General features: G+C 38.9%; 4 protein-coding genes across 5 annotated transcripts; 1 reads left to right on the top strand and 3 right to left on the bottom strand.

The window, feature by feature from the left end:
* Positions 1–292: 292 nt before the first annotated feature.
* LOC128255545 (RRP15-like protein) lies at positions 293–1,241 on the top strand. The gene has a single exon (XM_052985239.1). The coding sequence runs from the start codon at positions 367–369 to the stop codon at positions 1,201–1,203; it is 837 nt and encodes a 278-aa protein (XP_052841199.1). The 5' UTR covers positions 293–366; the 3' UTR covers positions 1,204–1,241.
* Positions 1,242–1,259: 18 nt separating this feature from the next.
* Positions 1,260–1,983, bottom strand: LOC128255902 (V-type proton ATPase 21 kDa proteolipid subunit c''). Its single transcript, XM_052985815.1, has one exon. The coding sequence runs from the start codon at positions 1,884–1,886 to the stop codon at positions 1,260–1,262; it is 627 nt and encodes a 208-aa protein (XP_052841775.1). The 5' UTR covers positions 1,887–1,983.
* Positions 1,984–2,249: 266 nt separating this feature from the next.
* On the bottom strand, positions 2,250–3,856 carry LOC128255720 (40S ribosomal protein S5b). Its single transcript, XM_052985462.1, has 2 exons — positions 3,244–3,856; positions 2,250–2,515 (listed from the first exon to the last, which is right to left on the bottom strand). The coding sequence occupies exons 1-2, from the start codon at positions 3,772–3,774 to the stop codon at positions 2,348–2,350; spliced, it is 699 nt and encodes a 232-aa protein (XP_052841422.1). The 5' UTR covers positions 3,775–3,856; the 3' UTR covers positions 2,250–2,347.
* Positions 3,857–4,696: 840 nt separating this feature from the next.
* On the bottom strand, positions 4,697–6,768 carry LOC128255797 (V-type proton ATPase 21 kDa proteolipid subunit c''). Of its 2 annotated transcripts, none has more exons than XM_052985671.1 (3): positions 6,620–6,768; positions 5,877–6,560; positions 4,697–5,268 (listed from the first exon to the last, which is right to left on the bottom strand). In XM_052985671.1, exon 2 carries the CDS (start codon positions 6,539–6,541, stop codon positions 5,903–5,905), a length of 639 nt encoding a protein of 212 aa, XP_052841631.1. In that variant the 5' UTR covers positions 6,542–6,560; positions 6,620–6,768; the 3' UTR covers positions 4,697–5,268; positions 5,877–5,902. The 2 variants fall into 2 exon arrangements, with proteins under 2 accessions (XP_052841631.1, XP_052841546.1); XM_052985586.1 differs by having other exon boundaries at positions 5,881–6,560.
* Positions 6,769–22,527: the final 15,759 nt, after the last annotated feature.

Here is a 22,527-nt window from a genome sequence, read left to right as displayed (position 1 = left end):
CTGCTAGAAATCTAATACATATCTAATATATTCCAATTCATTTTGTATATTGTACTAATTTGGGTGAGACTTGTAATTTGGTTTTCTTTTAAGGTTTTTAAGTCCTTGATAATCTATATATCAACAATTTAACATGTCCCTATAAATAATAGGTACATTTTGTAAAGTTTTTGTAGAGCATTAATGGCTTTGGTTAAAAAAATGTTTATTGCACAACATATGTTGGCTATTTACAAATCTTAAGTCACTATATTTTTGTTATCGATAGTTCCACAGGTTGAACCATCTGAACTTCACTTTCCCATCACTAAAAACGTGCGCGATTTGTTTTCTTTATAATTGGATCCACTTGTTTGCTCGCATAGAATGGCTCTTTTAACAGAGAAGCGTCCGAAAAAAAAGTCTGCTCCGGCAGCCGACAGTTCCCCGGAAGAATTAGACCCCGAGGGCAGTCAGAATTCCGGCAGCGGCAGCGAGGCGGAGGGCAACGCCGGCTGGGCGGATTCCATCCTGAAGGTGCTGAAGACCACCAAGCCGGAGACCCAAAACAAAACAGTGCTAGCTCGTGCCAAAAGCAGTCAGGCTGCAGTGCGGTTCCAGAAAAGCGCGGCCGCGAAGAAGCCGGGGTTCGACTTTGAAATCGAGAAAACAGAGGTTAAGGAGGAGGACGATGACGACGAGGATGAGAAGCCAGAGGCCTCAGCGTTGGATGCCACTCTGACCAAACAGCAGCGCAAGAACGTGCCCCTCCAGCTGCGGGTCAAGCCCAGTTTCCGAGACTTGGAACGCGAGCGAACGCTTCGCAAAGTGGCCACCCGCGGCGTGGTGCAGTTCTTCAACGCCGTGCGCATCCAGCAGAAGGACCTGCAGCAGCAGCTGGAAGATGCGGGTCCGCTGGACAGCCGGCAGGATGCAGTGCTCAACAATATCAACAAGCGCAAGTTCTTAGATGTTCTGATGAGCGGCAAGCGGGCCAAGTCTACAGCCATTGACAATGCCGTAAAGAAAGAGGAGCAAGAAACTGATGAGGACGACGACGAGGATGAGGGTTCCACTGGCAAAAAGAAGTCAGAGTGGAATGTGCTGCGCGAGGACTTCATGACCAACAAGAAAATCAAGCACTGGGACGAGGAGAGCGACGACGACGAGAAAGGCAACAACGATGCTGCAGATGACAGTGACGATGACGATGAGGAGGATTAGCTTTAGTTACCGAATAAATGTTAGCTTTTCAATTTTAAGATCTTTATTGTAATGGGTTAGTTAATCATCTCTGCCTTTGAGGTCATGTAGATGGCCACGATCAGGCCAAACAGACCGATGGCCGAGCCGAAGATCTCCACGATGAGGATCTTCACAAAGAGCGCCGAGTTGGCCGCATCCGCCAGGGCAGCGCCGGAACCCACAACGCCCACGGCCACGCCGCAGGTCACGTTCACCAGTCCCGCGCAGAGACCTGCGCCGAAGACAGCAAATCCGGTGAACATATTGGTCGCTATCACCATCCTGTCGGTGATGAGTCGCACGCTGCTGAACTGCTGCACACAGCCGGAGAGCAGGATGGCTGTGATCAGGCCGTAGATGGCCACCGCCTCGCAGAAAATGACTGAGATCAGGTTCTTGGTCTTGATGCGGGGCGATCGTACTCCACCGCCCGCCACGCTGCAGCCAATCATGTAAATCCCGATGGCAGCGCCCAAAACAGACAGGGCGCAGGCGAGAAATATTCCCAGGCCCGACCACAGAAAGGGATTCGAGGTGTACAGGAACCAGCCGAGGCCCATCCGCTCACCCATTCCGGTCATCACGTTGGCCAGGACTATGCCAATCACTCCCAAAGTGGCGCCACCAGCCACGAGCAGCACGAAAAAGACTCCGAAATTCATCACTTCAACTCGCTTTTTGAAAAAAAAAATCTTTTGCGAAAGCAACTTATTTTTCTTGTTGATTCAGTTAGTCAAAAACTATTTGATAGCTTGATAAAAAATTCAAAATCAATCACTTGGAGAACTACAATTTTCAGATCAATTATTGTTATTGCAACTTGAGTGTCTTGAGTCTTTAAAGGCTTTGGCAATCCCAAATCATAATAAATTGGATTTAGAAACCATAAAAAGTGATAATATTTGGACAAAATCATCTTTCTAAATTCGTATACATAGGAATTTTAAAGTTATAACTTCCAAAATAGGCATTGAAAACTCCGATTTCTAAGGCACTTTATCCCTTCAGATTAAATAAAATCAAGCTTTTGAAAATACATCGCTGTATTTAGTTAGATGAAATGATTACATAAGAACTTATGTATGTGTGCATCAATTCGTGAAAGTAAAGAAACAATCGCAGTTTAACGATTTGACTTGGCCACGCGCTCCAGTTCGTCCTTCTTCTTGATGGCATACGAATTGGAAGATCCCTTGGCAGCGTTTATAAGCTCATCGGCCAGGCACTCGGCTACTGTTTTGATATTACGGAAAGCCGCTTCACGTGCTCCAGTGCAAATTAGCCAAATTGCCTGTAAATAGAGATTATCATATATTTTCAATTGAATATCTTTCGTTTTGGAGTAGTTGCCTTACTTAACAATGTATCTTAAACAGTTAGGGTAAAAAATAAACGTTATTAAAGAAATGTGAAATGGTAACATTCATTATTATTAATGTGCTAGTAAAAAGATTTGTGAAAATGAGGTGCTAATCAAAAAACATATTTTGGTGACAGATTTTGAGAAGATTAATACATTATATCGATTTAAAATTGGTAAAACTTTGGTTTTAGGATGTTATTAACTAGTTGATTACATTTTGTTGATTCAAATTCAAGTATAACATTTTTTAAATGTATTAGTATAAGTCAAAAGAAAACAATAATCTATTTTTCAGTTACCGAAATTACTAATTACCAAAAGCTTTTCAAATTAATTATGATTAGCTTTGGTTTAGTTTAAACAAAATTAAGATTTTAGGGTTTGATAATGAAAATTACATTTGTTAACAATTTTTTATAAACAAATAACATTTAAAAATTGTAGGGCATTCGTTTTTCGGTGTTAATAACATATACAATCTATGTATTTATATAAATCTTTGTAGTTTCACGAGGAACAATCAAAAGTTGTATGCTGGGGATGTCCCCACAAACTCTATAGTATTGTCATAGACTTAAAAAAAAATTTTTTTGGCTCCGATTTGTCAATTAGTTTTAAGTAAGTAGTTTTAGTGTAGGTAAACAATATATATTCACCTGATTAACGCGTCTCAAGGGCGACACATCGACGGCCTGACGACGCACGGTGCCGGCGCGTCCGATGCGCGTGGAGTCCTCCCGCGGACCAGAGTTGACGATGGCGTTGACCGTGACCTGGAGCGGGTTCTCCGAGGTCAGCAGGTGGATAATCTCGAAGGCGTGCTTGACGATGCGGCAGGCGAGGAGCTTCTTGCCGTTGCTGCGGCCCTTCATCATCAGACCACTGGTGAGGCGCTCCACAATGGGGCACTGGGCCTTGCGGAACCGCTTGGCCGCGTAGCGTCCTGCCGAGTGCGGCAGGTAGCGGGCGAACTTCTCCTTGACGGCGATGTAGTCCTGCAGCGAGATGTCGCTGATCGAGATGTCGTCGCAGGCCCAGCGGCCAAAGAGCTTGATTTCCGGCCACTCGGTGGCCTGCTGGGCGGGCATTGTGGTCGCGCCCTCTTCCTCCCAGACCTCCTCGTCCTGGGGCTGCGGCGGCAGTTGACCCGCCTCCTGGTTGTTGGACTCCACCACCTCTTCAGACATTTTGGACCACTAAAATCAAGCTGGAACTCAGAAAAACGTGCGACTTGAGAAGCGTTTCTCGCCAAAAGAAAGAGGATGCGAAAGAAAATGGAGAACGTCACTTTGAAAATGGCCGCCAAATGCAGCTCTGTGGCGCGGGGCTGCCAACTTCTTCGCTTTTTTCGGGCGGGAGTTCAAATTAAAAGCTTGCTATTACTATTTATTTCAATGTATATTATTATTTTTGAAGCCTAATCACTTTTAGCCTCGAAACCACAGAGTTTGTGTCGGTTACAGACTAATATATTTTATTTATTTATTTGTTTACGTCCCCCTTTTATTTATTTTATAAAATGTTTTGAATATTTTTTTATGAAGCTTTAAAACTATTAAAGTTACACTTGCTTTCCGAAAGACAAGGCGATCGCGAATGAAACTTTGTGCGAAATTTGAAGTGATTTAAGCCAAGTCATCATATTTATGTAATTATATGTGAGTATGTATGACCGATTGAATAAACACATGCAGCAGTAGCCTATGTTTCATTAAATGCTGACACAACACAAAATCACCAGTATATGGTTTTCTCACCATGAATGTTTACATGCTTATGTATTTATCCGGGTGGTTATGTCACAACTGCGGCTGAAGCTGAGTTTTTCGTTGAATCGGACTAATAAAATCCAAATATTGTTTTTGTATCTTCTGAGAAATTGTATAAAATCAAAACATCCTTGGGTGCGATAACTGCGAAAGGCATAACAATATGAACGTTTTAAATATGTGCTCAGAGTGGGCATTTCACTCACTCATATAATCTTGATAAAACACATACATAGATGATATATGTATATAATATATATACGTTTGATGTATGTAATTTACTCAACCATTTAGCGCGTGCTTCTGATAAGCCATCGTCGTAGTTATTCTCTCACACTGATTGATAAACAATACGTATATTTTTTATTATTTGTTTTAATATGGAATACTTTCTATAATAATAATAATGCATCTTTCTACAACTTCTGCCTTGAACAGTAGCCTGAAATATACAAGGTTTTCGTTTTGTGGTAGTTAATATAATACATTCTCAATTAGCCGTTGAAGAGCCAGGGCATAAACAAACATAACAAACTACTTAAAATCATAAACGGACACACACACACGTTGTCTTTCGTTCGGCAAAATAATTATATAAACAAATCGCCGTCGTTTTCACACCGAGCACACTTCACAACCGATTGAGTGATGCTGGTGACTGCAAAGTGGGCGAGGCGTGAAAACCAACTGCTAACTTAACCAACTATCAACTTAATAAGTAACTAAAGTCCCAGTTTAAAGCGTTTCGGCTGATCGGATTTCGGTTTATGGGTAGTCTCCTGCAAACTGTAACTGCATGTAACGAGTTGTAATTTCCAAAAAATATGCAAACACTGTTGTTATGCGTGCTTGATTCGGGATGGGGAATGCCTTGATGACTGATGTTCTTCGTAATGATTGGGATGGCGAAGGCTGCGGGAGAAGAGAGAGAATTAAATAGGTGATTCAAATAAAGCTGAGGTCAAAACCATAGCTCTTAAGACTGGACTCATAAGTAGAGTAGATTTGGCAACCCCTACACATGTAAATAATTGCTGTCTTAATCCAATCAAAACTAACTAGCAGCATGACTTCAATTAAGAATTTGTATTTTATTTTCCTAATGCTTTACTTTTTTATAAAAATCATTTATAAACACTATTCCAATTAGAAATTAACATTATGAACACACATTCATTTTGATGGCAATTGTCTCTTAATCACTATTTTGTTAAGAACTTAATACTTATACAGTCTAACATTGCTTTGTTTTGTACTGATTTTTCCAAAAACTATCTATAATGGGTAAGTTAAGCTGGAATTTTTTCTAAAACGTGTAACTCACTTCTGTTTTATAAAGCTGTAACGAACTAAGCTTAGCCATAATTGATTTTCCATAAATCAAAAACGAAAATGCAAAGCAAATAACTAAGTCTTGAAATGCAACCTAAATATGATAAAAAAAAAAATAATGTGTGCCAGTGGAATTCCTCGACCGAGCTATTATCTTGACCTTCGCTGTTAGGCGATGATTCACGCACTTACACTGGATGGATGGCGAATGCGCCTATTCCTTGTCGCCCATCTTGGACTTGGAGGTCATGTAGATGCCCACGATGAGGCCAAACAGACCGATGGCCGAGCCGAAGATCTCCACAATGAGGATCTTCACGAACAGAGCGGCGTTGGCTGCGTCCGCAAGGGCGGCTCCCGATCCCACGATGCCCACAGCGATGCCGCAGAAGAGGTTGACCAGGCCGACGGCCAGGCCGGCGCCGAAGATGAGGTAGCCGGAGAACCAGTTGGTGTTCTGGATGGCCGGCTGCGACAGGGCCGTCTCCATCGAGAACTGCTCCAGCTGGCCGGACAGCACGATGGCGGTGATCAGGCCGTAGATGGCTACCGCCTCGCAGAAGATGACCGAGATCAGATTCTTGGTCTTGATGCGGGGCGCCTTCACGCCTCCGCCCACGATGCTGGTGCCCGTAGTGTGGATGCCAAGGGCGGCGCCCACCACGGACAGCGAGACGGACAGGCCGATGCCAAGGCAGGACCACATGTACGGGTTCGAGGAGGCCAGGAACCAGCCCACGCTCACCCGCTCGCCCTTGCCCGTCATCACGAAGTACAGGATCAGGATGGTGGCCACGGCGAGGAAGAGATACAGGAACGTTTGGGTCACCACGGTGCGTATTTGGGCCGCCATCTTGCTATTTCTTCACTTTCTGCGAATCGAGGGAGTGTTAGCACGTCCGGATTTCCAACTTTTCCAGCTGACACTCACCGAATTGCAGGCGTAATTGTATTTTCTGTCGCCAGGTGACTGCTCCGTGCGAAAAAAGAATCCACAATCACATGACGTACATTTTCTCTATCATATGCTATCGAATAATCACGCCATTCGATAAGTGCGATAACACAACAGTGCGCAGTGATGCCCAGCTGGCTATTTTGTAGATAAATCGTAAAATAAATTTAAAAATAGCTATGACGTTGATTAGTTATTAGTTATATTATTAATAACTTATTATTAATATTTTTAATTAACGAAGTTAATGGTGTTGGTTTTCTTTTTGAGAACTTATTGGTACCGTTCGAAATAACGTACACTTCAAATATATTTTCTTGCTTAAGGAGGTGTTGACAATTTCAAAATAAATTAAAATTCGCCTAGATACAGGCCGGTGGAATGGAGTCTTCAAAAAAAAGGTGCGTCCTGGTTGACATGATTTCAACCCTTGTAGAGATCTGAAACAAAAAAATCAAACAAATTCCTCATTAATGAAAATGTTGCTTTCGGCTTGACCACTTAAAAAAAAAACAAGAAATAACGCTATAGTTGAGTTCCACGACTGTTAGATAACAGTGGGTGGTGCTCAAAAGTTTAAAGAGAAGGCGCTCAAACGAGAATCAGAACTACTGGGTACCAAGACACGAACCACAATCGAAATTCCATCCATGACATTAACCCAATGAAATAAATATAATTTTCGACTTTTTTAATTTATTGAGTATGTGCCAACATGCACTTAATTTTATTAAAACGGTCAATTTTTATACCCTTGCCGTGTTTCCACGGGGTCGCACCGGCCACGCCTGCGAGTCAGGGAGTCATGGATTTAAAAGCCGAGACACCTTTCCTAGAAGAGGACTTAAAGCAAAGATGGGCACCAATAACTTTTTGACTCTATCGGGATAATATCAATCAATAATATGTGTATTTAGGCTTCGATACATTTTTAAATGTTGGCGGCTAAGTTACTCTAAAAAAATTAAATTATAATAATACAAATCTTATTAAGCTTTTGCGTTCTTTAGAACTAATTTAAATCAACTTTTTAAAAATTTATTTTATTGAAACCATTCAAAAACTATCTTTTACTTTCTGCATCAAAGATTTTTTAAGTTTTCTAAAGAGCCAATATCTTTAAAATGTACATAACAATGAAAAGTTGATTACTTTGTTATAGACTCGTCAAATGCCATATCATTTATATATTTTTATTGACAGTGGACACTTAAAGTGGCTGTCTTTCTTTAAATGCAATTTTCTTGTTTTTTACTTGGCTGGAAGAGATTTATCCTCTTTTAGTAGTGAATATTTGGGACTGAGATAAGAAATATTTTTATTTGCGCTCATTAAATTGTCCCATATAAAGGGCATATCTCTTGTTTGTTTTCATTTGCTTTTGTTTTTTGTATGCATATCAGCAGTCGGAGGCCTTTTTGCAGTTCAGTGGCCACTGCTCGAGAAATTGGGCCTACGCGTGGAAAAATGTCCTGCCGGCAGCGACTTTTCCGGCTCATTGAATTGGTCGGGGGAGCTCGAGCCAGGTCAAGATTTCGCTCTGGATGGGAGCACGTTTAACAGCAACCACGTGACGGGAGTGTAATCTAAAGCCACATCATCATTAAATATTTACACTACATTATAATTCCTGTTCTTTTGCTGCGCGGCGCGTGTCACATACAAGTTTGCACTGCACAAAAAAACTTGTTACTGTCAATATTTGGGGATTATAAATTCCTTAGAAATTTTCCTAATCGCTCTTTAAATTGTATTTGTTGTATTTTAGATACAACACTTTACAGTTTGTTGGTCCCTAAGAGCAACAGACATTTTCAATTTTTCCGACGGTACTTAATAGTAAGACTCTTATAACTGAAAATAGGGCATAGAAAAACAAATTTTTTGTAATTATTATGCTTTGGCATTTATTTTTTTCAAGTGTAAATCAAGTCAGATAAAAAGAGCGACCAGAGGGCTTGAGAAACAAATGGCTTACAAGAAACGAAAGAAGAAAGAGTCGGTGCAGGCGACACAACCGCAACATTCAATTAAACGTAATGTGTTGTTTGTTGTCCCTTGGAGGACACGTTGGGCTGATCCACCTTCGGTCCCCACCCCTTTTTCAGCGCCCCTCAATCCCTCCGCCCATGATAATAAATGTAAACTTTTCACTTGAAAAATTCACGACATGCATAAAGAACAAATAAAATGAGATGTCTACGGATAAGGCAGAATTACTATGGGTCTGGGTCAAGTCAAATATCACAAGAGAAATCCATTAACCTCCGTCTTTCTTCTCCTTGAGTAACTTTTGCGAGCGGCTTATCTTTAGCTTTTTATTTTTAGCGAAGTAGAAGAGAAGTGGGGAATATTAAGTCGACCCCAATTAGAAGTGTTGCGTATTTCGCCTGATTAAATTGAACTGGGCTTTGTGATCGTTTTGTTCTGAGCATCTTGTAGTATGACGTGTGTAACTCGTGACTTTAGTTTATTTTTTTTGGTTATGTTAAAACAGTTAATTTCTATAAATAAAATACCAAAATCTGATGGATAATGATTAGATCCATTAGAAGGTTTCCAAGTTTAAGGCCTCTCTGCCTGCAAGAAGGCAACACTTTTGTGTCGCTTGACTGCTGAAAAACACTACAATAAAGCATATGCATAGGCACACCTTTTGTTCACCTGCCACCACTTGGCAACAACAACAACAACTGCAGAATGAATTGTGGCAACAGAGTTAAGTTTTCTATAGACCGGAAGTTGGCCGGGCATATAAAAGGCCTTCCGCTGCTTTCCGGTGAAATGTTGCATTTCAAGCATGCCCCAGACATGAGCACCCAACAATATGCAAACCAGCAACCTCAACAGTCATGCATCCAATGTTGCAGAAGCGTCTGAAGTAGCCCCGGGCACAATGAACTTCAAAAGAGTGCTGAATTCCGACAGCCGGACTGAGACTTCTGGAAGGCTAATTCTGAGAGTCATTCAGGAAAATATCTAGTCACGAAAGAGACTTAGAAATAGCTGTGCATTGGGTAGTCAAAAACTTTTTATACTATTTATTCTTGATCAGCTTCACCATGAGAGTCGATATAGCCATGTCCGTCTGTCCGACATTTTCTACGAAAACTAGTGTCTTAGTTTTAAAGCTATCTGCATAAAACTTTCCCCAAAGTTGTCTTCCTATTGTGGGTAGTATATAAGTCAAAACGAGCAGGATGAGACGACTATAGCATATAGCTCCCATAGAAACAATCGCACGAAAAATAATTAAAAAGTTATAAAATTGCTGTTTTTAATTTTTCTTTAAAATTTTTCGATATTTAGAAATGATTAAATGTTTCAGGATTACGGTTTAAATTTCATTAAAATCGGACAACTATATCATATAGCTCCCATAAGAACAATCGGAATATTAAAAACAAAAAGATAAATGTAACTCTATAATTTTTAAATTATTTTAAAAATTTTAGTAATAATTTGATAGCTCAGATTTGCGCTCTTTATTTTATTCAAATCGGAAAACGATAATATATAGCTGCCATAGAAACGATCTAATAATTGAGCTGAAATGTTTAATTATTTTCAAACATATACGCATATAAATAGAAAATTTAATGTTTTCAAGAATATTTAATTTTTGGAATAGCTGCAAGGCTTACCGAAGTTTGCTTGATTTCTTGTTTGTCTTGATTTACAAAATTTGTTTTAAATTTTCCAAACTCCATTTTAACTGGTTATCCTAAAACAGACGAAATAATCGTTAAGTGAGAACAAAAAACCACACATTAAAAATTAAACACATAAATTAACATTTATGCAAACTTATCTTTTTTGTGTGTGAATAAAACTTAGATCGTTTTAATTTTTTTTAATGACTTATGCTATTTTTATTTGTGAAATATGGTATACATATTTTCAACATTTTCTATATTAAAAATAGTTATCCGTTTATTGTGTGTACTTTTTGCATATTGAAACATACCTAATTTTAATTATCGTATTTAACGCTGCTGTAGCTTGTTCAACTTTAATATAGATTTAAAAAATGTAATCTTAAAATTGAGAGTTAGAAACAGAGCTCCCCAAAACTCACCATTTTACTTGCTATCAGAAAAAGATCAGTTACCTTAGGACCCTATTAAAAATGGAATCGACAGACAAAGTGTCTTGCTCAGAGACTGAGCATTTCGGTTTGATCTGTTTGGGAGCCTGTTTTCCTGGGACACTTCTTTGCATATCGAAACAAACCTAATTTTATTTATAGTATTTAACGCCGTTTTAGCTTGTTTAGCTTGTTTTTATAGATTTTAAAAATGTAATCTTAAAATTGAGAGTTATAAATAATTTCTCAATGTTTTTTGTTGTACTTCCCAACTGCAATTTTTCAGTTTTCTGCCAGTAGGCTAATATTAAGCTTGTCCAGTGTAAAGAACTTGCTTGAGAGTCCGGCACAAAAGGCTGTTCAGAATTGATTTTCTTGTTAAGACATTTGGGCCGATTTGGTAAGCGTTGGTCAAAGTTCAAAGGGAGAACTAAAGCCAGTTGGTGCAGGTGAAAAGTTGGTGGAGAGGTGGTGAGGTGCACAAATCCGGCAACAGATCAAATGGTCATCTTGGAGCTTCAGTCCCTAGCGTTTGATAAAGCGGTTCCATCTGAGGTTAAGTAAGCCTCCTTCTCCTCTGTTCACTCTAATCTTATTTATTTGTTTGGTTATCCCGGAAAGCTGAAGCCAAGCGAAATCTCCTTTACCCATTCTTGATTTTTATTTTTGTTTCGGCTGGTCTTTAACTGCTTGTATGAACAAATTCCATTGCTTTTATTTTTACTCGTCCTAAGTGGCCGTCTGACTTTAATTTAATGTACTGTATTGTAATGTTATATCCGTAACTTATGCAAATGAAATGGCAATTCAATGAATTTTAACAGGCCGATTGATTTTTTGCGCTCCCTTTTATTTACTTTTTTTTTTGCTGTTTTTACACGTGGCAAGTGCGGTGAGCTAATGAAATGCAGTTCATTGTATATATCAAGTTACGGGCACTTATCGACGGACAGGATGAAAGAACACTTCATAAAATGTTTCAAACATATGGTGAAAATTGTATTTACTTTTTCTTTTACATATTTTTATGGTAATTGTACATACAATACAATCAATAACTATAATGATAGGTATATCTGCTTAGTTCTTTAATTTGTAAAGGTATTTTTAATTTTTAATTTTTAAATATGACCATTCGTTCGAACAAAACTCAATTATATTTATATAATTAAAGAAATTTAAAAATATGTGTGCTAAACTTTTAATTAATCTTAATTAATGCAAAAAGTAAAACAAATTTAAATTTTTTTGAGAAAATATCCTCGTAGTTTAAATTACCTCATGGCCTATCAGGAAGTCCGTATATTTTAGGTCTCCAACAAAACTGGCAATTTGCAATAAAACACTGTCAGAAATATTATATATATTTTTGTGCTCCCATTTGCGCTTTGCTCTTCATTTATTTCATTAACTACTAAGGAGATGAATTAAGGGGACAGGGGTTTTTCCTCAGTTCAGTTAACTCCACTCGCACTGCTAAACAAAACCCCGCTACAGGCACTTGGCCAAAAGTGACAAATTGTTTCAATTCAACAAAAGGCAAAGGAGGCACAACAGCGAAATGAGTAAGATGGCAAAAGCACAAAAAAACAATAAAGCCTGCACAATAATGGCCTAGACCAGAGATAAGGGGTGAAGAGAGGAGGAGTTTGAATGGAACTGAGCTTTATAACCCTTTTCTAGCCTGGTCCCTCGCAGTTTGTACACCGAACAAAAATTATGGCATATTTAAAACCGTCTACGGATATTTGAAATGGTAAAATAATATATTTAACGAATTTTTAGATAAACTCCCCATTATCTGTAGGTTTTATGTCAGTACTGTATTTTTAAGTAATTTGTTATTGTAATTATATTACTCAAAATAAGAACTAATTAGTATATCATAATCTTGGTGAAATTAATAAAACCAGTAAAAATCCGAATATTGGGTTCATTTTCGATTCGCAGTGCAGCGCATTCTTGTAGTATCCTTTTATGTTGTTTTGCGTTCGTTGTGTTCTTTGTGTCATTAGCCGCCGTGTCCGTGTCCCTGTCCGAGTCCTTTTATCTGTTGTACATGACATTTTGGCCTTTCTCATAAGTCCAGGACAGGCGAGCATAAAACCGGACAAAAGGTAGCGCCCTCACAAGAATGATGACGGCAATTTGCGGCTGATTCTAGCTGCTAAGCCTTTCCACTACTTTTCATTTCACTCTTCACTAGCATGTACAATTATCTTAATTTATCCAAAAACAGGAACAGAAATTCTGCCGAATTTTTTTCCGATTACAAATTGCAATTCTCGTCGTCATTTGGTAATGCAGTTTTGGACACGCTCCGTTTTCTATCCCAGGACTGCACAGTTGTTCTGAGCTTATGAAAAGTTAGGAAAAGGCAAATAAATGAACAATAAAGTCATAAAAGAATAAAGGTATTTATTATTAATCAAAAAGATTTATACTGATCTATTGGAACATATGGTCAACGTGAACATAATAAATAAATAAATTTGTTGCACTTACTGCACTGTGCCTACAACTGCTGCAAACACTTAGAAGATTCAAACTGGCATGTCCGTATGCAAATTTCAAGCGAGTGATAAAATTGACTCCTGCTCTGGAATGGAAATGCAGTTTGGCAAAGCAAATATTTCAGCGTAAGTAAACTACATTAGCAACAGGAGCGCACATACAGGGGCTGAGAGGGGACTTTGGAAAAGGGGGTTGGCCCTATAAAGAGTGGCAGTATGAGGATGAGCTAGTTGGCCCTTGGTATATTCAGTCAGGTTCAGTTCAGCTTCATCCTTGGATCCCAGCGCGGCCCTCGTCCTACTCCCACCTCAATTCCCCAGCAATAGCCATACGCCCCGTGAGCCGGTGCTCCGCTTCTGTATTTGTATCTGTGCGGTTGACAGCTCTGTAGCATTCGCTTCACTTACCTTCGAGAGGAAGAGGGCTAGCCAAAAATATAAAATGGTTTTGCCAGAGGGCCAAGTTGAAAATTATAGAAAAGTTAATCTGGTGTTTGTGCATACGCGATGCATTTTCTAAATGTGACAGTAAGTGAACGAAGGCAATCAAACATTGGAGGTTTTGCGAAACCAAATGAAGTTATTAAAGGGTTTAATAATTTGTATGGTTTCAAATTCACACTTTAAAAAGTTAGTTTTGGTATTTTTTGTCTTAGCTTGACAAGCCAAGAAGGTAAAACTACTTTTAAAAACTTCTGTGATGGATCAATATCAATCAAAGCTAAAATAATTGTCAAACTTTTCACGGATCCCTCAACCCAATAATCAGAGACTTTGCTTTGCCCTTTCTCCATTAGTCAAACATTTGTCTAAAATGTGGATTTATAAGTTAAATATTGGCACAAGCTAGCAAGCAAGCAAGCCAGCAAGCCAGGTCCCGAGTAAGTGAGACAGATTGCCAACGAAATATACACTCAAGAGCGGTGACAAAACAAATGCGATTAAAACTTTAGCCGAAGGCAAACAAACAAAAGTTTTAAAGACTTCTGGGACCACACCAAAGCAGCCAGTCAGAGCAACAAATTAATGAAATAGTTTTGATGACTTTTCGCCCCCCGGCCCCGCATTATCTCGAATTTCCCCATATCCTCCCCTCATGTGCAATGAGCGCAGCTCTGTGGGCAATTAATCGAAAGTGTTTGCTGCATAAATCAAGGCGACTTATCCATGCCGCCGAAAGTATGCAAAGTTATTTGCCAGCAGGGAATGCCGGCATGCACCGTAAGTTATGCAAACTATGCCAGAAGGAGCATTTCCTCCTTACCTCCGAGTGTGTGTGTGTGTGTGTGTGTGTGTGTATGTGTGCATGTGTTGGTCGTGGGGGAATCTACATCTTATCGCAGTGTATGTTCGTTTGGGTAATCAAGCAGCAAGTAGGTCAGCGGCAATCAAAGCCAGGGATCCCACGGAATGGAAATCAAATTGTATTGTGGCAGTGTCTGCGATTCGGTTTGGCTGGTGCTACAAGAAAGAATTCCAGACTTCCAAGCCACTGAATAGTATGTATTTTATGCATCGCGATGCATCGGCTAGGGGATGGGTGAGATTAAAAAACACGTTCAATAAGTACCTGAAATCATAATGTAGGCAAGAAACATCTACAAATTGAAAATGTTATTTGCATTTATTAAAAGCTTACAATTTTTTAAATTATTAGCATAGACTTTTAAAAATGTCAAATTTCTATTTATAGGATTCTGTGGTTACTTAGTAAATTTGACTTTGGAGATATATTAAGCACAGCTTATTTAGAAGAATTGTTCTTTAAGGTGAAAAAGTTATTTTTAAAATTGTAGGCGTACTAAAATCTACGTCTCTAAAAATTTAAAATGTGCTTTGCATTTCTTAGTAACTTAAAAATCATTAAAACTAGCATTGACTTCTACAACAAATTTCAAATTTCCATACTTGGGTCTCTATGGTTTCTAAGTAAATTTTAACCATAACTTAGTTTTATTATTTTGGGATGTTTTAAGCACAGTTTGCTTAGATGAACCATCCTCTAAGGGGATGAAGTTCTTACTGAAATTTAAGCATTCCAAGTGGATCGTCAATTTGCTTGTCTCATTTTACTAACCCGTTTCCCTTTCCTTCCCCAAATTGAATGTCTATTTTCCAGAAAATTGCCTCCGTCCCGAAGAATGTAACACTAAGTTTAAGCCTAATAACATTTGCTTTTTATAGCAGAGCCCTTGCCGTAACACCCCCTAATGCCAATTCAATTTGACTTTTCCTAATTACTATAAAATATCGCGGATATTTAGCATTAATGAGGCCAGTGCGATGGGAGACGAAACCAATTCCCGGTTCTCCTTCCTCGGAAACAAGTTCAAGTACAAGTTTTAATTGAAATTTAAGCACTTAATTTACCTAAAAGTAAGCTAAGGAAAACGTGGGGAGAAGTCATTGAATCGGTTGGTTTTTGGAAGGCGGGGCGACACAATTTAGGGGTTATAAATAGGTTACTGCTGAGGTGGTGACCCCAAAAGTGATGTCATGCAATAATTTACACCGGTCATTTCTCTCCCTTCCTTTATTTATGTCCCGCAGATGTCACTTTTTCAGATGTTCCTTTTGTTACTCTTGGGCATCGAAAATTAAAAGGAGAAGGGATGGAGACAGTGTTGCCAAAAAGGTCTCAATTTTTTTAATTATTATTATGTTTACTTGCCATTAATTCACTAAAATCAGAAAATGGCGAACAACTACACAACTCTTTTTAGTTTGGATATTGAAAGTTTTGGCGAAGTAGACGAAAATGTTTCAGAAACCTTGCAGTCAGGTAAGAAAACTTCTTTATAATGTTCAAATAAATATTTATTTGACAAAATAAATAAACTAGATAAGAAACTGAACCTAATTATAAATAAGCTCGATCGCAACACTGCGGAAATGACTGCTTTTCGTTCCGAAATTTCACCAATAAAGGCCAAAATTAGTGGAGAGATCAGACTTAATAAATTATTTTATTTGCATACAAAGTGGTGCGCACTTTTTAATTATAATAAGTTATAGTTAGTTATTATTTTTCTGGCTTATATTCGGCACCACTGATGGGATTTCTGGGCGTGTTCCCTTTGAAATGATAGCCTTGAGTGAAATATGGCGCAAGTTCATAAGGAGCCGACATCAAAATGATGAGATGCCTCCGAGCTGGGCGGCGGTGACAACATTGTCGACGTCTATTGCAATCAAGAATTTATGCTTTCAACGCGCAGTTTGTCTTCACGAAGGAAGGTTGTCCTTTCCCCTTGAGACTCCCAGCTATCCGGGTCTTGAGCTCTCCGGTTCCGGCTGAAAAGGGAATGGGATTTCGGCTTTTGAATGCCTTTAGTTCGCGTTGGCTCGCTTGCTTGGTTAAACGCAATTTAGCTGCATTGCTCAAATTTCCGCTCCGCTATCGCGTTACCTGCTTCCCCATCTTACCCTCATGCTGGCTTTTAGCCTTCCTTATTACATCTATCTTTTTCCCAGTATGTATTCGAATATCTTGCCGTGACTTGAAAGCCAAGATGTGCAAGAACTTAGCCATAATACTTGAGTTGGGTCGGCTGAAATGCGTAGGTCAGGTTATGAACTGTTTACTTTATTATGGCCAATTTGGATCTCGGCTCATAAATCGCATTGACATGTGTGGGAGTAATAAAAGTAGCTTTTTAACCACAAACAAATTTCATTAAAATAGGGATTCTGCATACAGAAGCAAACAATTTCAACGTAATAAAAAGTATATGAAGATTTACATTTAAGATAAATCAGTTATAACGGTGTACAAGAGTATTCTTCAAGATATTTTGAATACTAAAGGGTATTTTTCTTTTTTTCTATTGCATACTAATAGACACTTTTAAAAGTAATTTTATGATGATTTGGTAGAAAAAAACTTGGGAGTACCAACAAAATGAATTGAAACTATTTTTGGCCATTTTTTTTTACTTTTCAAGAAAGCGATTTAGACAATTCATTAGCTTGCTTAACGTTTCCGGGGAAACCAATTAGTAGTTACCTCGGCCAGCTAAGACCCATATTAGACCATAAACTCTCGCCTAAAGCCTCGAGGTGGGCAGGAGATTATGCAGCATGTTCGGGAGAAAAGTGGACACCATTTGACTGACATCCCGGACATATTTATGGTAGGGAGTCTGGCACAAAAGGGCGGTCTGGACGGCCTGCCATGTCAGGTGCACTGACTGGAGGAAGGTGAGCCCTCTTGGGCCAAGACGGCTACACCTTTGCTGAGAACTCCGGACTGCGTGGGCTGTCTGACGATAAGAGGCACTTGTCTTGTCTGCAATGGATTATTCGGCATTTTTCACGTGTGCCTGTCCTGCGGCTAACGCTCAACACATCCCGAGCACTACACGTGGCAAAAATTAATTTTCGCCCTTTTATCTCTCACCCATGGCTTGAATGAACTGTTTTCAGTATATTTTTGGGGACTCCAACCAGTTGTGTGGTAAGGGAACGTTTTGAGCCGGCGATAGTCATGTCAGCTACCTATAAATAACGCCAGCCTGACATCAAATAATCATGGCGGTGTCGGCTCTGACAACATTTTGGAACGGCGCGCCCATGTCTTCTGTAAATTATGGCCATACTGGGTCAAATATGCGTGAATTATAGTAAGAAGCTTACTCAGGTCGTAACCTTTAAAACAATTTTGGTGGTGGAATGCGTCTTAACCAAATTAATGCTTAGGTGGCAATGGGTCACTTGTCACTAGTGCCAATTCCTCAACTTTCTACTAAATATTGGTATTTTTCCATTTAAAAGTGTCTCCCTTGATCCTTTGCCCAGGAACTTTCCCCACAGGAACTTTCTGCTTGGATTCTTTTGTTTGTGTTTGGGCTAACCGTAAAACCAAAAAGAATTTTGCGATTTCCATGCACGTTTTGCATAGCAAAAGACGGAGCGAAAAACAACAAAACCCAAAATGGGAAAATTCTGGGGGGAAACGAGGAAAACGAGTGGCAGCGAAGGCAGCTCAAAATAAAACATCAATTTTTATGCGACAATTTATTGCGTTTCCTCCGCCTTTTACTTTGCCTTTGGCTTTCGGCGAGTGGCGAGCGTGTTGGGCACGTGTTCTTTATATTTTGGGCATACCTTTGGGCGTCTGATTACATAACAGAAAATGTCAATGTTTGTCAGCCGGCAGCTATTAGATTAGACAAGGTGGTTACTCGGAACCCCAAGCCTGGATCCTAGAACCATACTTTGTTTCGGTTTTAGCATCTCTCCCTCGCTTCTTAGTTTTCATGCACAGAGAGATCAAGTTTTCTACTTTATGCTTTTTTCCAAGATTTAAACTTGTTTTAAAACTAAACAATTTTTAAAATTTTAACTGTGTAGTGCCTTAAAAATATTATTTTATTTGTATTTATGGGAAGGTGCCTAACAAATCTTTTTTCCATATTTACTGATAGGTTTTTCAATCTCCAAAACAAGCTAAAGCAGATTTAAAAAAATCAATAATTTTTTCTCACTGTTATTGTGGGGAATTGGTAGATGGAAGATGGTAGATGGCAGCTTAGATGTTGCCCGTGTTGACTGTGTGCGAATTGTCTGCTAATCTTTACAAATTTGAGGTGCGCATTTGTTTACGAGCTTGCAATGGCAGCGTTGGAGCCATGACTTCTGGCTAAGCTTAGGCTTTTCTGGTGGCCAGAGAAGTACTGAACCCAGAGAACAACTGTTTCAGAAGTGCGGCAAATAAATAAAACATCCGCCCCGTAATCTGCGGAGATTTTAAGTACAAGAATTTGAACTATGGGGTGAAAATTTGAAAAATAAAAGACTAGCAGTTTTTTGTAAACTGAACTTGCATTATGATAAACTTATTTTATGGTTTTTAAAAGATTTAAAGACGGATGCATAGCTGTTGGATTTGCTAAACAATTTAATTTCTAATTGACAAATTCTTATAAATAATAAATCAGCATTTTAACATTTCCTTGCATTAAGAGTCTATTAATATTGCTCGACTAGTAATATGGGGATAATTTATTTGTATCTCGTTGAAATAAAAGTATCTCAGTCGAAAGACTTTTGAGAAATAGCAAGATATTAGAAACTATAAGCATATATTATATATTTAATAAATCTTTTACAAACGGATGGCAGATTCTAATTCAAGGTGATTTCAATCACTGTTTACCCTTTTTTATTGGCTGGTTTTAATCTAAGTCTGTTGTTCAATCAGTGAAATCTAATTTCAGCCTTTAAAACACAAGCCTCCGTTTAACTGAATATGCTCGTTCAACCGTGCTTTCAGCCCCATTTGCAATGCATCGCTATCGTTTTCAGGCAATCCGTGACGCAATCCGACAATCATTCAGGCCGACAATCGGCTTCCAAGCAGTTAGCACTCGACCGTATTAGCAGCCACCCATGGCCGCCCTTTAGTGCCATTTCCAATAGACAACAAAGCCCGTGGCAAAAGCTAAATGACCGAACCAGACGCGTCTCAGCAATCAGCCAGAGATCGGTTTTGGACCCATGAGATATGAAATTAATTTGGCCATCAACACACCACAAGTTGCAGTCAGGCCTAAAATTTAATAACGAATTTAATTACGATTTCTAGTCGTTGGTGAGAAGCAGCGACTGCACAGGAAAAATAAATTTATGATTAACGATAATATTTGAGCAGGAATTATTATAAAAACTGTATTTTCCCTTTAGATAAATAGTGGTCAGTTTATTTAAAATCAATTACCTTAAAACTAATAAAAAAGATAGCAGCTTTAATATAGTTTATTCTACACTTATTCAAAGGAAAGTGGAATTTTATATTAATGTATAAAGTTGAGCCATTATTAAAAGTGTAAATTATTCAATTTGTTATCTTTGCTCATAGTATACAATATACATTCCTTCCTTTTTCAACATTTTATGGCTGATTAAACCTTTTGAAATATTCTGCACTCGTTCTTTAACGCAAAATTCCGCAATCGCACGCAAAAGTGGAAATGCCAGGGATTCACTTCACCTCTTCCTTTTGTGCATTATTAATTTTCCTTGATGACCAAATTTTTGTGGGTGAGCGAGGGTATAAAAAATAACGATTGCCACTTCCTGGCCAGTATGGGAGTGAAAATTCCAGGCTGCAGGCGTCGATAAATTAAGCTTTATGCGTGGCTAATAGAAAAAAGGCGGCCACCTGAGTACGGCCCACATATGCAAATTGTTGTGGCACTCGCATACACACTTGCATCCAGGAACACATAAATTTCATGCTTAAGCAACAAAGGGAAAATGGCAGAAAAAGTTTCATAAAAATGTGTAAAAAAATAAACTATTTTTCCAACGATTTGCATTGCATGAAAAGAACGCATAAAATGGAGCTAGGAGAATGGTTGGCGGGCAAGGGGTTATATGGATATTCAAATATAAATGGAGGAATGCAAGGAGGCGAATGCCGGCTGCGTCTGTGTGCGACTTTTTAGCATAAACTTGAAGATCCCGGCGACGACAGGGCGTATGCGTAATGCAAGTGGCATAAAGGTAGCCCATATCCTTGTAACCAAGGGCACTTTCCGCCCTGCCATTCAACCAGTCAACCTTTTGCCTTTATGAGGTGAGCCGTAAAATATGAAACGCTTTTTAGCAGATGCTTTCAAAAGCGCAATGGGTAATAATTGAACATTTGATTAAGAGTGAAGTTTATACGGAAAAATTTGCTTTTAGTTAAAGCTTTGTGATATTGAATAATATTGAAAGTTTTAACAAATATATAATATATAGGTTTTTTAATAAAGGTAAAAATAAATATTTGTATACAGAAGCAATTTTGATACCAGATGCAACTCATTCAATCATTTTATTCCATAATTGTACATCTTCATTTCATCAGACAGAAACGTCGACCAACTTTAAAGAATTTTTTTCTTTTAAGATAAACTTTTTAAGTTGCAATTTTGCCTAGTACGGATCCAATTAAACTTTGAGAAGGCACACTTTAAGGCACATTGCCAACTGAATTTAAAACTTTCCATCATCACATAGTTTTCTCTGCAATGGTGTAAGTGTTTTTAACATGTTTTGTACACTTTAATACCACGCCTAACAAAGCTGATAGCTGGGCAGAAAAATACTTAACCGTTCACTTAGATTTCACTTCAATAACAAATAATTGCTGTTTCGGCTATTCTCTATCAAACTTCTCAACTCAAGTGTTATTGATTTTGTATATAATATAGTGTGTGAGCATTTTATGGTATTGACGTTTTTTAGGAACTTCCTTTCAAATTTTAATTGAGACCTACTTTAAGACAATTAAGTTGGAGTAAAATTCTCTTGGGAATTAAATCAAAAATGATTCAAGTGAGGATTACACTCTGCATGTGCAAATGAAAAGCCGTGCACTTATATCAAGCATGACCTGATCAAAATAATAGAAAGGTTCTTTAAAAATTTCAGCATTCTGTATTTATAACATTTAAATTGTAATTTTCGGAATTATTATTTGTATTTAAATAGATAGATAGAAAACGGCTTGACCATACTTTTGGCCAGCTTTTGGTAGTGTCGGAGTTGCTATGCAGCTTGCTTTGTCATGTGTCAAATTGCATCAGCCCGCCGGGTGGAATTTCCTGTCAGCTGCTGCGAGGTGGCACATCAATCAGGCTGCAACAGCTCAAACTGGACTCAAGGAGCCGAAGGAACAGCTGCTGCCATTGTCTATTTGCCGGGTTGCATTTTTCAGCAAACTTAATTAATTCTCGGGCTCAAGTCGGGATTCATAATAACAGCAGTAATAATAATGGGTCATGGTGAGACAGCAGAGCAGCAGTGCCAGTGGCTCATTGAATTGGCAGAGCCATAAATTGCATCGACCGTTTGATTTATGACCAACAACAGCCTTGTGCAAGACATCCACGGCCACGGATTCGTTGGCCACGGTCTCCTCCTAATTTGGCACTTAAATGCATCGACGTGCGTGGGCCGCCGACTCAAGGCCTGACTTATGACCAACTTTTCCCCTATCCCTTTTCCCTTGGGTCTTCCCGATTTTGCCCGCTTTTCCAACTGCTGGGTAGGCATATGCACACGTCCTATCTGGCGATTCATATCACGCGCCGCAAAATGGCGTTACGTGTTTGCCGCCTCCGATACTCCGGTGCTCCGGAGTCCACTTTCTCATCACCATTTTCAACTCCCGTGCGAATTAAGTGGATCAGTGATGGCAGGCATCTACCAGAAAAACACCCTAGAAAAATAGTTTATAGTTAAGGTTAACATACAATTTTTAATATAATGTATGATTGTTTCTTCTAGTAAAT

The sequence above is a fragment of the Drosophila gunungcola genome, chromosome 3R (assembly GCF_025200985.1).
Source record: "Drosophila gunungcola strain Sukarami chromosome 3R, Dgunungcola_SK_2, whole genome shotgun sequence".
NCBI classification, from domain to species: Eukaryota; Metazoa; Arthropoda; class Insecta; order Diptera; family Drosophilidae; genus Drosophila; species Drosophila gunungcola.
This window is presented reverse-complemented; position numbering and strand designations above follow the sequence as displayed.